General features: G+C 47.7%; 2 protein-coding genes across 2 annotated transcripts; both read right to left on the bottom strand.

Annotated features, from left to right (window-relative positions):
• Positions 1-4,945: 4,945 nt before the first annotated feature.
• LOC125537944 (BTB/POZ and MATH domain-containing protein 2-like) lies at positions 4,946-7,386 on the bottom strand. Its single transcript, XM_087540153.1, has 2 exons — positions 6,301-7,386; positions 4,946-5,413 (listed from the first exon to the last, which is right to left on the bottom strand). The coding sequence occupies exons 1-2, from the start codon at positions 7,360-7,362 to the stop codon at positions 5,225-5,227; spliced, it is 1,251 nt and encodes a 416-aa protein (XP_087396279.1). The 5' UTR covers positions 7,363-7,386; the 3' UTR covers positions 4,946-5,224.
• A 1,741-nt stretch (positions 7,387-9,127) lies between these two features.
• Positions 9,128-12,015, bottom strand: LOC125534153 (BTB/POZ and MATH domain-containing protein 3-like). The gene is made up of 2 exons (XM_048697441.2): positions 11,404-12,015; positions 9,128-9,334 (listed from the first exon to the last, which is right to left on the bottom strand). The coding sequence occupies exons 1-2, from the start codon at positions 12,013-12,015 to the stop codon at positions 9,128-9,130; spliced, it is 819 nt and encodes a 272-aa protein (XP_048553398.1).
• Positions 12,016-12,461: the final 446 nt, after the last annotated feature.

Below are 12,461 nucleotides of genomic sequence, written 5' to 3'. Positions count from 1 at the left end.
GCGCTCATCTGAGTGTGCCCTGAGAACGAGATATGTGCAGCTCCTATCGGGATTTGTCGGCACATTCGGGCGGTGTTGCTGGATTTGTTTTAACTTGTCGAAGTGTCTTGTAGAACCGGGATACCGAGTCTGATCGGAATGTCTCGGGAGAAGGTATATCCTTCGCTGACCGTGAGAGCTTGTCATGGGCTAAGTTGGGACTCCCCTGCAGGGATTTGAACTTTTGAAAGCCGTGCCCGCGGTTATGGGCAGATGGGAATTTGTTAATATCCGGTTGTAGATAACTTGAACCTTAACTTAATTAAAATGAATCAACTGAGTGTGTTACCGTGATGGTCTCTTCTCGGCGGTGTCCGGGAAGTGAACACGGTGTTGGAGTAATGCTTGTCGCAGGTTGTTCTCTAGTTATTCGATCGTGCATTGCCTTCTCTTCTCGCTCTCATTTGCGAAAAGGTTAGCCACCATATATGCTAGCCGCTTGCTGCAGTTCCACATATTACCTTGCCTTACCTATAAGCTTAAATAGTCTTGATCGCAAGGGTGCGAGATTGCTGAGTCCCTGTGGCTCACAGATTACTTCCAAACCAGATGCAGGGCCTGATGACTCCGTTCCAGATGACGCGCTTGAGCTCAAGTGGGAGTTCGACGAGGACTCACGCCGTTACTACGTGTCTTTCCCCGATGATCAGTAGTGGTGCCCAGTTGGGGCGATCGGGACCGTGTCGCATGTTGGGTTGGTCTTTTAATTTTGGCACCGTAGTCGGGCCATGAGTGATTGGATGATGTAATGCTATTTATGTACTTTGTTTGACGTGGCGAGTATAAGCCAACTATGTACCTTCCCCTTTTATTATCTATATTACATGGGATGTTGTGAAGATTGACTTACTTGCGACATTGCTTTCAATGCGGTTATGCCTCTAAGTCGTGCTTCGACACGTAAGAGATATAGCCGTATCGAGGGCGTTACAATTATCGAGGATTATGGTGGAGGGGGGCACCGCACACGGCTAAGAGAACGATCATGAAGATCAACTTGTGTGTCTAGGGGTGCCCCCTGCCCCCGTATATAAAGGAGCAAGGGGAGGAGGCCGTCCAGCCCTAGGGCGCGCCAAGGAGGAGGAGTCCTCCTCCTAGTAGGAGTAGGACTCCCCTCTTTCCTACTCCTACTAGGAGGGGGAAAGGAAGGGGAAGAGGGAGAAGGAAAGGGGGGGTCGCCCCCCCTCTCCTAGTCCAATTTGGACCAGAGGGGGAGGGGGCGCGCGGCCCACCCTGGCCGCCCCTCTCTCTCTCCACTAGGGCCCATAAGGCCCATTACTTCTCTCGGGGGGGGGGGGGGTTCCGGTAACCCTCCGGCACTCCGATTTTCTCCGAAATCACCCGGAACACTTCCGGTGTCCGAATATAGCCATCCAATATATCAATCTTTATGTCTCGACCATTTCGAGACTCCTCGTCATGTCCGTGATCACATCCAGGACTCCGAACTAACTTCGGTACATCAAAACTCATAAACTCATAATATAACTGTCATCGAAACCTTAAGCGTGCGGACCCTACGGGTTCGAGAACAATGTAGACATGACCGAGACACGTCTCCGGTAAATAACCAATAGCGGAACCTGGATGCTCATATTGGCTCCCACATATTCTACGAAGATCTTTATTGGTCAGACCGCATAACAACATACGTTGTTCCCTTTGTCATCGGTATGTTACTTGCCCGAGATTCGATCGTCGGTATCTCAATACCTACTTCAATCTCGTTACCGACAAGTCTCTTTACTCGTTTCGTAATACATAATCTCGCAACTAACTTATTAGTTGCAATGCTTGCAAGGCTTATGTAATGTGCATACCGAGAGGGCCTAGAGATACCTCTCCGACAATCGGAGTGACAAATCCTAATCTCGAAATATGCCAACCCAACATTTACCTTTGGAGACACCTGTAGAGCTCCTTTATAATCACCCAGTTACATTGTGACGTTTGGTAGCACACAAAGTGTTCCTCCGGCAAACGGGAGTTGCATAATCTCATAGTCATAGGAACATGTATAAGTCATGAAGAAAGCAATAGCAACATACTAAATGATCGGGTGCTAAGCTAATGGAATGGGTCATGTCAATCACTTCATTCTTCTAATGATGTGATCCCGTTAATCAAATAACAACTCTTTTGTTCATGGTTAGGAAACATAACCATCTTCGGTTAACGAGCTAGTCAAGTAGAGGCATACTAGTGACACTCTGTTTGTCTATGTATTCACACATGTATTATGTTTCCGGTTAATACAATTCTAGCATGAATAATAAACATTTATCATGATATAAGGAAATAAATAATAACTTTATTATTGCCTCTAGGGCATATTTCCTTCGGTGACGGGCCGCTAAACCTAGACAAATCTCGAGGAAAATGGAGCTCGGAGGTCGAGCTTCGAGAGGAGAAAGCTTAACTAGTGTGGCTTGGGCATTTCATCGAACACCTCATGTGCATAGGAGGTGAGCTAGAGCACCACAAAGCTCTCCCTTCGCCGACCAGAAAAAACAGAGCACCGTGGAGTGCTCTGCTCGCGGGCGAGGGGGCATATATAGGCAACTCATTGGTCCCGGTTCGTGGCTGGAACCGGGACTAAAGGCCCCCCTTCCGTCCCGGTTCTAGGCACGAACCGGGACCCATGGCTGTGGGCCAGGAGCGATGTCCATTGGTCCCGGTTCGTTCCTAGAAATGAGACAAATGGGTCCACATGAACCGGGACAAATGCCTCCCGAGGCCCGGCCGGCCCCGTGGGTGCACAAACCGGGACGTATGCCCCCATGGGTCCCGGTTCGTGACAGAACCGGGACTAATGGGCTGGCCAGGTCCCAACCAAAGCCCTGTTTTCTACTAGTGGCAGATCAACCGATAACATTTGTTCCTTTAGCTTCTCAGAGCGGTTTTGGGAAGCTCTATGGACCTTTTTTAGAAGCTTCCACGTGCCTTTTTATTTGTTTCGTAAAACCTCGAGAACAAAATTTTAACACACCTCAAACATTTTTATAATACGCCGGTGAAAAGTTTTTAAAATTAAACAAAGTAATTTTCCATATATATATATATTATAGCATTATCAAAATTTAAATATAAGTAATGAAGAGATTTAGAAAATCCTCACACTGGAAAAAGAAAACAAAAAGCATGTAGCGTGGGTTGACCTACTAGAGGCTGCCATTGAGGCAAGCGGCACGCCCGTCTCGCAAGAGTAGTGACATACATCCATAGGCTCGTCAACACGTACGTCCGGTCGTTCCATTGAGCTATCCTATTGTCTATCTTGAAATTGTTGGCTAACCTTAGAAGACATTTTGACATACTCGGGTGGAAACTACGATCGAAAGGATAATGAGGATAATGGGACATCTTGACGAGACTACAATGCACTGCTTACCAACCTTTCTATATGGGGGGGGGGGGGGGGGTTTATAAGTCCAGAAGAGAAATATGGCTGGAAAGAAGATGGCGGGAACATGAGGGTTGGTGGGAAGAAGATGGCGGGAACAGAAGGATGGCGGGAACATAAGAGTTGGCGGGTAAGACGATGGCAGGAAAGAAGATGAAGGGAAAGGCAGGTTTGGCGGGAAAAGGTTCCCTGGAACACGGTTATGTTCCAATCATTTTCAGAGAGGATGACTAGAGCTAATCATCTTCAGGGAGGGCAACTGGAAGCCCTTGTTCAGCCGACTGCCCAGTCATCTTCAGGGAGGACGACTCGACACTAACCAGTAAGACGATTAGTTCCAGTCGTCTTTCCCAAAGAAGACGCCGTATTATTTGTGGAATATATCTAAACCGTGTATTATTATTGTAAATTAATAAAAAATGTATTATTTTAGAAAAAATAGCTAATTTATTATGCTCCCTAATCTTGGACCTCTCCCATTCAAATGGGGTATTTAATTTGGAATTTGTTTCACCATTTTGACAGGGTCAATGAATTATTAAATCAATCGACAACAACCAGCCTATAAAAACATACAGTCCGTGCATCCTCTCACCACCTAGAAAAAAACACCAATATGTGATATTGTAACACCAATATAATATATGCAACCATCAACCTAAAAAATGTCCCCACATAAATATGGATTGATTAGCACAGAATACTGAATCACCTCGCGAAAGGGATAGAAATACAACAATATAAATAAAAAGAAAACACACTTCATCATACCCCCCACTCACCAAACCAAATACTCCTCGGTTTCAAAATATAAGGCGTGTTAGTTTCTTAAAATAGTCAAATTTATTAAACACTAACCAAGTTCAGAGCCGAAAATATCAACATCCGCAATATTAAATAAATAACATACGAAAAATCATTTCACGAGGAATCTAACAATACCAATTGGTATTATGAATATTGATACATTTATCTACAAAATTGGTCAAACTAAAACAGGTTTGACTTTTCAAAGACTACACCTTATATTCTGAAACACATGGAGTAGAAAATTTATGAAAATCCAACAACATCAACGACGCAGCAAAGGTCGCCCAATCCTTCTAGATGAAGATGATGCCCAAGTGCATGCCAAATTTGGCGGCCCTGTCTCTTGGAGGTCCTCACAGGTATAGGGTGTGCATGTGCATGTTCATGTGGATGAGTGTACATGTGTGTATGTGAGCGCCTGCATTTGTATTGTATTTCTAAAAAAAGTATGAAGGTTTGCTCACACAAACACATGGTGCAACTGCAAGTGCAAACAAGTATCTAACAACACAACAAACTAACTAGAAAAATGTTGCTTTGAAAATACTAAATCGATGCAATCATGAAATTTGGACCTTTTTCGCAACATCACAACTCGAGGACTAACCTAAGTCGACCAATTTCTCTCGTTTGACAACCAAATGACATAAGAAACATACAATAACTATTTCGTAAGTAATAGTCCATGAAACGTTGATAGCACAAGTTAAATATAATGGAATTTGGTCTAGAATATGACGCTCAACAAAAATTCCAATCTGGTGAGCTTTATACAAAGAAAGCATTACTCCCTTCATTCCTTTATGTAAGAGTATATGGTAGTAAAACTAGATACAAAGCGTCGTGTATCAGATGACCAGAGCAACTGGACTTTGTCTTCTGAAGACGTTGGTGAGCTCTCCAATACTTGGACACATTGTTGTATGTTGGTTCTTTCAGACCACCCTTCGTTTTGACCCTAGATATTTGCCACTACAAGAAGCCAAGCATGGGCTGTCTTGTTAGGAGCCGCTGTGGATGTGGAATACAGAAGCCAACCAAGGCCAGCGCCAGGACGCAAACCGAGGGCAAAACCGCATGGCGTACTCGCGAGGCACGTCGCTTCATGTTGCGTGATATTGGAGTCCTGCCTCGCTGCATCCGTACGACCTGCTTGCGAACCTGACAAGTATCAAGATATGTGATATTGTAAATTGTAAAAAGAATGTTGTGAACTTCAAAGCACAATAAGGCCAGATTGAGCTATTTTAACATGATCCAAAATAGATATGGGTCATCTAACGTCTAATATTACTCTTAACTCTTGGAGGTAAAACGATTTCTATGATGGTGTAGGGCTAATATGAACATCCTATATTGCAAACCAGGAAACAAACTATATATCGCTAATAAAATCTAGCATCAAATAAGGGAAGATATAACAATATCAATTAATGCTCTCTCTATCTTCCATATTTGGTTGTGTATAACAATTTTCAATGTTGGCATGTAAAATATATACCAGTAGGAATAAAGATTGTTGGTATAAAATAGTTAACAAATATATGTTGTAGAAACACTTGAGTAATTTAGAGCAAGAGAATGGCATTAATACACATATAAGAGTATGTGTGTTTTTGTAAGTAAATAAATATATTATCAATCTATTACCAAAAATTTTAGATAGGCGTACTAATTCTGAAAATATAGCCATAAAATATTTATATTTGAATAATTTTGTAGTACACGGAATAAGTACAAGAATATAAATATAAGATATTCAACTTGAAGTATCTCTATAACGCACATATATTTTCCTTCTAAAACTGTAGGACGTGATAAGGAGCATTGGAATCATATTTCAACTTATAATATATATGCACACATAGAATAATATTTTATTTTCAAGCATGTAGTAGCATATATATATATATATATATATATATATATATATATATATATATATATATATATATATATAATGAGAAACATTTGCCCACTGCGATTATGTTCCAGTAAGTTCTAACATAAATTTATTTAAAGACAATTCTACCATAAATTACACGTACCCCTATTGACGACGGCAGATTCTGTTTCAAAATATCCACCATCACCCCCGGGTAGCGTGTCATGAGGTGCTTGAATCCATTGGTCTCCTTCATGGCGTCGAGCACATCCTGCGACGACACAAATGCGATGCAAGCATTTTTGAGAAGGACGCGGTCATACCACTCTGCCAAAGTTAGGGCGGTTGCCACTGTTTGCTCGTTTATGTTTTGGCATAGTTTCCCTTCGCACATCGTCGCTAGCCTGTCCAGGCCATATCGAACTCCGACAACGAACAAATGTTGCAGCGTCGCGTTTTTCTCAAGATCACAACCATGTGGGAGCGTATCCGTGTACATGAAATAAAGAAGCGCCTCGAAGATGACGGGGTCCATGTCATCAACCTTGACGGGTTTTGTAGGGTCCTCCTTTGTCGGGTCCAAAAGCTCTGCCCTGAAGGCCGGTGATCGTGCCGCCAGCACGTGTCTATGAGCACGGAACGATTTGTCACCCACGATGAACGTTACATCCGCGCCTTCCTCGTCCTTCAACATCCTTGCAAAATCCTCTTGCAGATTTGACGGCGGGGCCGGGATGGCCAAAGTGTCATGCTTCCTCATGACAGTCAAAACACACCTGATCGTTACACAGTCCTCGTTGTCGGATAGCAGCCGTCGCAGCTTGGACTTCTGGACAAAGTGCTCGAAGCCCCAAAAAATACCTGCGGACTGGAAGGTATGTTCTATGCTCCGTTGCACAAACACTTGGCCATCCTTGCCCAATAAACTCAGGGTGTAGTTGGTCTGCAACCCTAGTTCTCCATTGCATAGACGCAGATAAGCGGAGGCGTGGGCGCCACCGCCCGCCTTCCACCCGTCGGGGTAGAACGTGATGTCCCACTCGCAGCCGCCGACGAAGAATGTGCTCGACGAGACAAAGTTGCCGGCGCCCATGCCGTCTAGCAGCGAGAAGCCCGTCACCTCAAAATTGTGCGCCGCGGTGTCGCCCTCCGTAAAACTCGTTGACCACGTCTCGGGCACATCCTGCTTCACCGAAGAAGACGCAGAACCGATGGTGTTTCCCATCGGAATAGGTAGGAGATCGGGCGAAGGGCGACGGGCTGGTGCTGCAGGTTCGTGACATACGCGTCGCTTATGTATATATTATGCCAAAAGTGTTCAGAGTTCACGTCGCGTACGCACGGACATATAGATGGAATATAATCCTCCAAAAAAGAGGGTTTCCTGATATTTACCCTGGTGCAATTCTGTAAGGACAGAGTTCACGTACCGTACGAGAGCGGCTGGTGTTGGAAGGCACCGGCAGGCGGCAGTGCCGTCAGCAACCGGGTCTCGCAATGATTTTTTTTTTTTGCGAAATCTCGCAATCAAAATTTTTGCCACGGATCAGGCCCTCGATTGCGTTTGCTTAGCTCTGGATTAGATGGGCCAGGCGGCCAGCAATTTTGTTTCGAAAAGAAAACTTGGTAAAAAAATTATCTCTTTTTTTTGTATACAAGGGTCGAATTGCCCTTGCTTAATGCATATACCTGCCGTTCAACAAAAATATTTTTCCTAAGAAAAGACATCCAAAACATCTTAATAAATCTAATAATATCAAGGAACATAGAGGACGATGGAGACAGAAAAGACACAAACAATCAACAACAACAAAAAACCATGCTGGCCGTCTTATTCCTACGGCTGCTAAAAGGGCGCTCCGCCGGCTCCGCTCCACGGAGAGTGGCCGAACAGGCGCTTATTACAAAGATATTCCACCTGTTTCTTTTTATCTTGTATGTAAGATTTGCCTTAAGTCAAACTTTGCAATGTTTGATCAAATTTATACTAAAAATATCATCATCTACAATACTAAAGATCTACAATATGAATTCCACAAGGCACCTAATGATATTAATTCGAGTGTCGAGGCACCCTTCCAGCCCAGTCATACTCATCATACATCGGAGCTGAGCGTATACAAATTTCGTACAGGACTGTATGAGCGGAGCCCGAGGAGCCAAGCACGGCTTGCCTCGTTCCCATCCTATGTAAAACAACGGCCGTTGTGCATGTAAAAATAGAGGCCAACAAAGGGGGTCAGCGCCAGGACGCAGACGGAGGGCAAAACTGCACGGCGAACTCGCGAGGACCACAGCTTCATGTTGCGTGATCTGGGGATCCTACCCGGCTGGCTCCGTGCAGCCTGATTGCAAACCCAAAGACAGGAAACAAGGTATGCAAAGTTGTAATAAACTGTAAAAAGAAATTGAAAACTGTGTAAAGCACAATGAGGTCAGGTTGAGAAAACTATCTAGGCATCTACTCTAATCATACGCCCTTGGGGTACCAGTATCAGCGCATGAAAACAGAACAGATATATATATGCTATGCTAATTCAGCCCAAAGTCCAAAGTCCAAACCATGTTGTCCAGATGAAAATAACCCGGCAAACGATGATGTATATGGCTGTTTTTAGAATTCATAGTGCAAACCATCTTGGGAGAGGCTCAGAAAATAAAAACAGATACTGAATGCGACAATCTTTTGTTATGAAAGAAATTTATTCAGAGAAAATTCTAGCATAAATTACGCATACCCCCGGTGAAGACAGCTTCTGTTTTAAGATATCCACCAGGGCCCATGGACAGCTTCTCATGAGGTGCTTGAATCCATCGGTTTCCTTGACGACATCGAGCACATCCTGCAACGACACAAATGTGATGCAAGCATTTTTCAGTCGCACGCGATCATGCTGCTCTGCTAAAGTTAGGGTGGTCGCAACTGTTTGCTCGTTTATGTTTTGGCATAGCTTCCCTTCGCAAATCGTCACCAGCCTGTCCAGTCCATATCAATCTCCGACAGCCAACAAACGCCACAATATCCCGGTTTTCTCAAGATCGCTACCATGTGGGAGTGTATCAGTGTACATGAAATGAAGAAGTGCCTCGAAGATGTCGGACGTCATGTCATGAACATTGACGGGGTTTGTAGGGTCCTCCTTTGTCAACGGGTCCAAAAGCTCTGCCTTGAAGGCCGGCGACCGTGCCGCCAGAATGTGTTTTTTTTTGAACTGTCACCGGGAGAGGGATAGCGATCCCTCCACCTGAATTTTATTGCCAAGTCACCACCACAGGGGGGAGGTCCTCATTTTTACAAACAGCAACACACACTAGAAGGGAAAATCCAACAGAGCCTAGACTAGATCACCGCATCAACGCATGCACCCATGCATCAATATCCTCGCGATCCCGTGGACGTAGCCGCTCCCGCCAAAGAACAGCATCCTCGCGACAGTAGCTTAGTACCCGGTCTAGGGACGGGACCATAGCTTGAAAAACCACACCGTTCCGATGCTTCCATAGGTGCCAGCAGCAAAGGAGGACGAAGGTGCCCGGAGAGACGTCTCCAACTGCTGCTCTCACATCCAGGGCGGAGAGCCGCTCCACCGATGTGTCCGTCGTGATCACCACACCTCCCACGGCGCGCCAAAACTCACGCGCGAATGGGCAGCCAAACACCAGGTGGTCCGCAGTTTCCAGCTCCGCCGAGCAGACGGGGCAGCCGGCCCCCGTGTGATCAACAATGTTTTTCCGGAGGAGGACATCTCGAGTGTTGATCCGACGGTGGACTAGCAGCCAACAGAAGAATTTCACCCGCGACGGCGCGCGCGTCCCCCAGACGAATGCAGCATGGGGCGAGAGACGGCCGCCGTAGCTTAGGAGGGCGTAAGCGCGGCTCGTGACAAGCCCGCCGGACCGCGGGTGCCCACAGAGCGGCAGCACCCTCTCGTCTACGCCCGGCGTCGCGGGTGCTTCAGGAAGGATGGCGAGAAGGGCGCACGCTCCCGAGCACCAGCCTGGGTGTGTCTTGGGACCAAGACGCGGTCAAGCCCCCCTCCCCAGACGTGGGACACGGTGGCCTCGGCGCTCGTGGTGTGCGAGTATAGCGCGGGGAAGGCCACACTCAGGGGGCCGCACGGCAGCCACCAGTCGAGCCAGAAGGAGGTTCTTCGCCCATCTTGCACGCGCACTCGGGACAGGGCACGGTAGAGCGGCAGCATGCCGCGCAGAGAACGCCCATGCTCCCCGGCATGACGACAGCTACCGAGGTGGAGAAGGGAGCGCCCGTTCAGCTCCGCCCAAACCCACGACGCCCATCTCGACTCCGACGAGTGTAGACGATGAAGCATCTTGAGCAGCAGGCACTTATTCTGGGTGGCAAGGTCTCGCACCCCGACCCCCACCCCCCCTCACACTTCGCCCTGCAGACCTGGCTCCAAGCAATCAGGCATTGGGCTCCCGTGGCCCGGTCGGCCGCATTCCAAAGGAATGCGCGAGAAGCGCATCCATGGTTTTAACAACGGCCGGCGGAAGGACGATAGCGGCCATGGCGTACACTGGAAGAGAGTCCAGCACCGCATTGATCAGGACCAGGCGGCCTGCGGGGGAGAGAAGGCGCGCCCGCCACCCAGCCAGGTAGGCATCGACCTTGGCGATCATCGGCGCGAAGTCGACCGCTGACAGCTTGTCCCACGATAGAGGCAGGGCCCAGGCCATCTGGGCCGGGGGCACTTGAGCGGTCGAGGAGCCCCGTCGCCTCCTTGATCTCGGCGGGAGAGAAGCGGCTCACAAGGGCTCCACCGTCGACGCCTCGGACGCCCTGGTACAGCGCCTCTAGATCGAAGCTTCATTCAGGGGGGCAGCAGCGCCCGAGAAGGTTGGCGAAGAAACCCCGCAGCGCGGTCGCTTTACCATGGTGATCAACCACCTCTAGCCCATCGACATCGAGCGTGCGGATCCAGTTCCCGCGACGGCGATGGGAGGCACCGGCGTGGAAGAATTTGGTATTCTCATCGCCTTCTCGGACCGCACGGCACTTCCCACGTTGTTTCCAGTGCGCGCTCTGCCTCTTGATGGATGCGGCAAGGCAGCGACGAGCATCCTGCCTCAGCAGTGTTTCATCTCTAGACAGACATCTAAACTCTTCCAAGAAATCAAGGAGGTCAACCACAAACTTGCAATCATTATCAAAGGTGGGGATGAATTTGTGTTGCCGTTTCCAAACCTTGGCCGTAGACCGGAACCTCTTCTTACGTGCCGCGAGCCGTCCTGCCGCGGCGAGAATGTGTTGATGAGCACGGAACAATTTCTCACCCACGACGAACGCTACATCCACGCCGTCCTCGTCCTTCAACATCCTTGCAATATCTTCGTGAAGATTTGACGGTGGGGTTAGGATGGTCAAGGCGCGCACCTCTTCGGTGCGATGCTTCCTAGTGACAGTCAAAACACACCTGATCGTCACACAGTCGTCGTTGCGGGATACCAACCGTTGCCGCTTGGACTTCTTGACGAAGCGCTCATAGCCCCAAAAGGTACCTGTGGATTTGAAGACATGCTCTAGGCTCACTTGCTCAAACACTTGGCCGTCCTTGCCCAATAAACTCAGGGTGTAGCTGGTCTGCAACCCTGGTTCTCCTTTGCACAGACGCAAGAAGGCTGAGGCGTGGGCACCTCCGTCCACCTTCCACCCATCTGGGTAGAAGGTGATGTCCGAGTCGCAGTCGCCGACTCTGAACGCGCTCGACCAGACCAAGTTGCCGCCGCCCATGCCGTCGAGCAGAGAGAAGCCCGTGACCTGGAAACTGTGCGCCGCGGTGTCGCCCTCCATAAAACTCGTCCACCACGTCTCCGGCACGCACTGCTTAGCCGGAGAAGAGCCGACGGTGTCTCCCATGGCAAAAGGTGGGAGATCGAGCCAAGGGCAACGGGATGGCGCTGCAGGTTCGTGACATACGCCTCCCTTATGTATTCAGCAGGAACAGGGTACCTATGCCAGAAGTGTTAAGAGTTCAGTTCGCGTACGCATGGAAGAAGATGGAATATAATCCTTCAAAGATTTTTTTTTCTTTTCGAAAAGGGGGTCTCCCCGGCCTCTGCATTAGAGTGATGCATACGGCCATCTTATTAACCAAATAAAAAAATTTCAACAAGGTTCCAAAGTCTTCAACTGTAAAAACTGAAAAGAAAGCTCACAGAGAGCCAAAACAGGTTAGAAACACAAACTAGCCAAGAAAAGACGTCACAACCGGCTGGCTAAAGATAGATAGATAAACTAATTGCGTATCCTATTACATGACCGCCATCCAAACCGGTTGAAGATATCCCGAGCTACCATCTCCC

The sequence above is a fragment of the Triticum urartu genome, chromosome 2A, assembly GCF_056163025.1.
Source record: "Triticum urartu cultivar PI428250 chromosome 2A, HENAU_Tu73, whole genome shotgun sequence".
NCBI classification, from domain to species: domain Eukaryota; kingdom Viridiplantae; phylum Streptophyta; class Magnoliopsida; order Poales; family Poaceae; genus Triticum; species Triticum urartu.
Note: the sequence above shows the minus strand (reverse complement) of the source record. Positions and strands in the feature narration are given on the sequence as shown.

Excerpts from the sequence above, each read along its gene's own strand:
- LOC125534153 (XM_048697441.2), bottom strand. The coding sequence starts at position 12,015 with ATGGGAGACACCGTCGGCTCTTCTCCGGCTAAGCAGTGCGTGCCGGAG. Across the intron at positions 9,335-11,403 it reads TGTTCCGTGCTCATCAACAC|ATTCTGGCGGCACGGTCGCC; the intron begins ATTCTCGCCGCG and ends AAAAAAAAACAC.
- LOC125537944 (XM_087540153.1), bottom strand. The coding sequence starts at position 7,362 with ATGGGAAACACCATCGGTTCTGCGTCTTCTTCGGTGAAGCAGGATGTG. Across the intron at positions 5,414-6,300 it reads ATCTGCCGTCGTCAATAGGG|GTTCGCAAGCAGGTCGTACG; the intron begins GTACGTGTAATT and ends GATACTTGTCAG.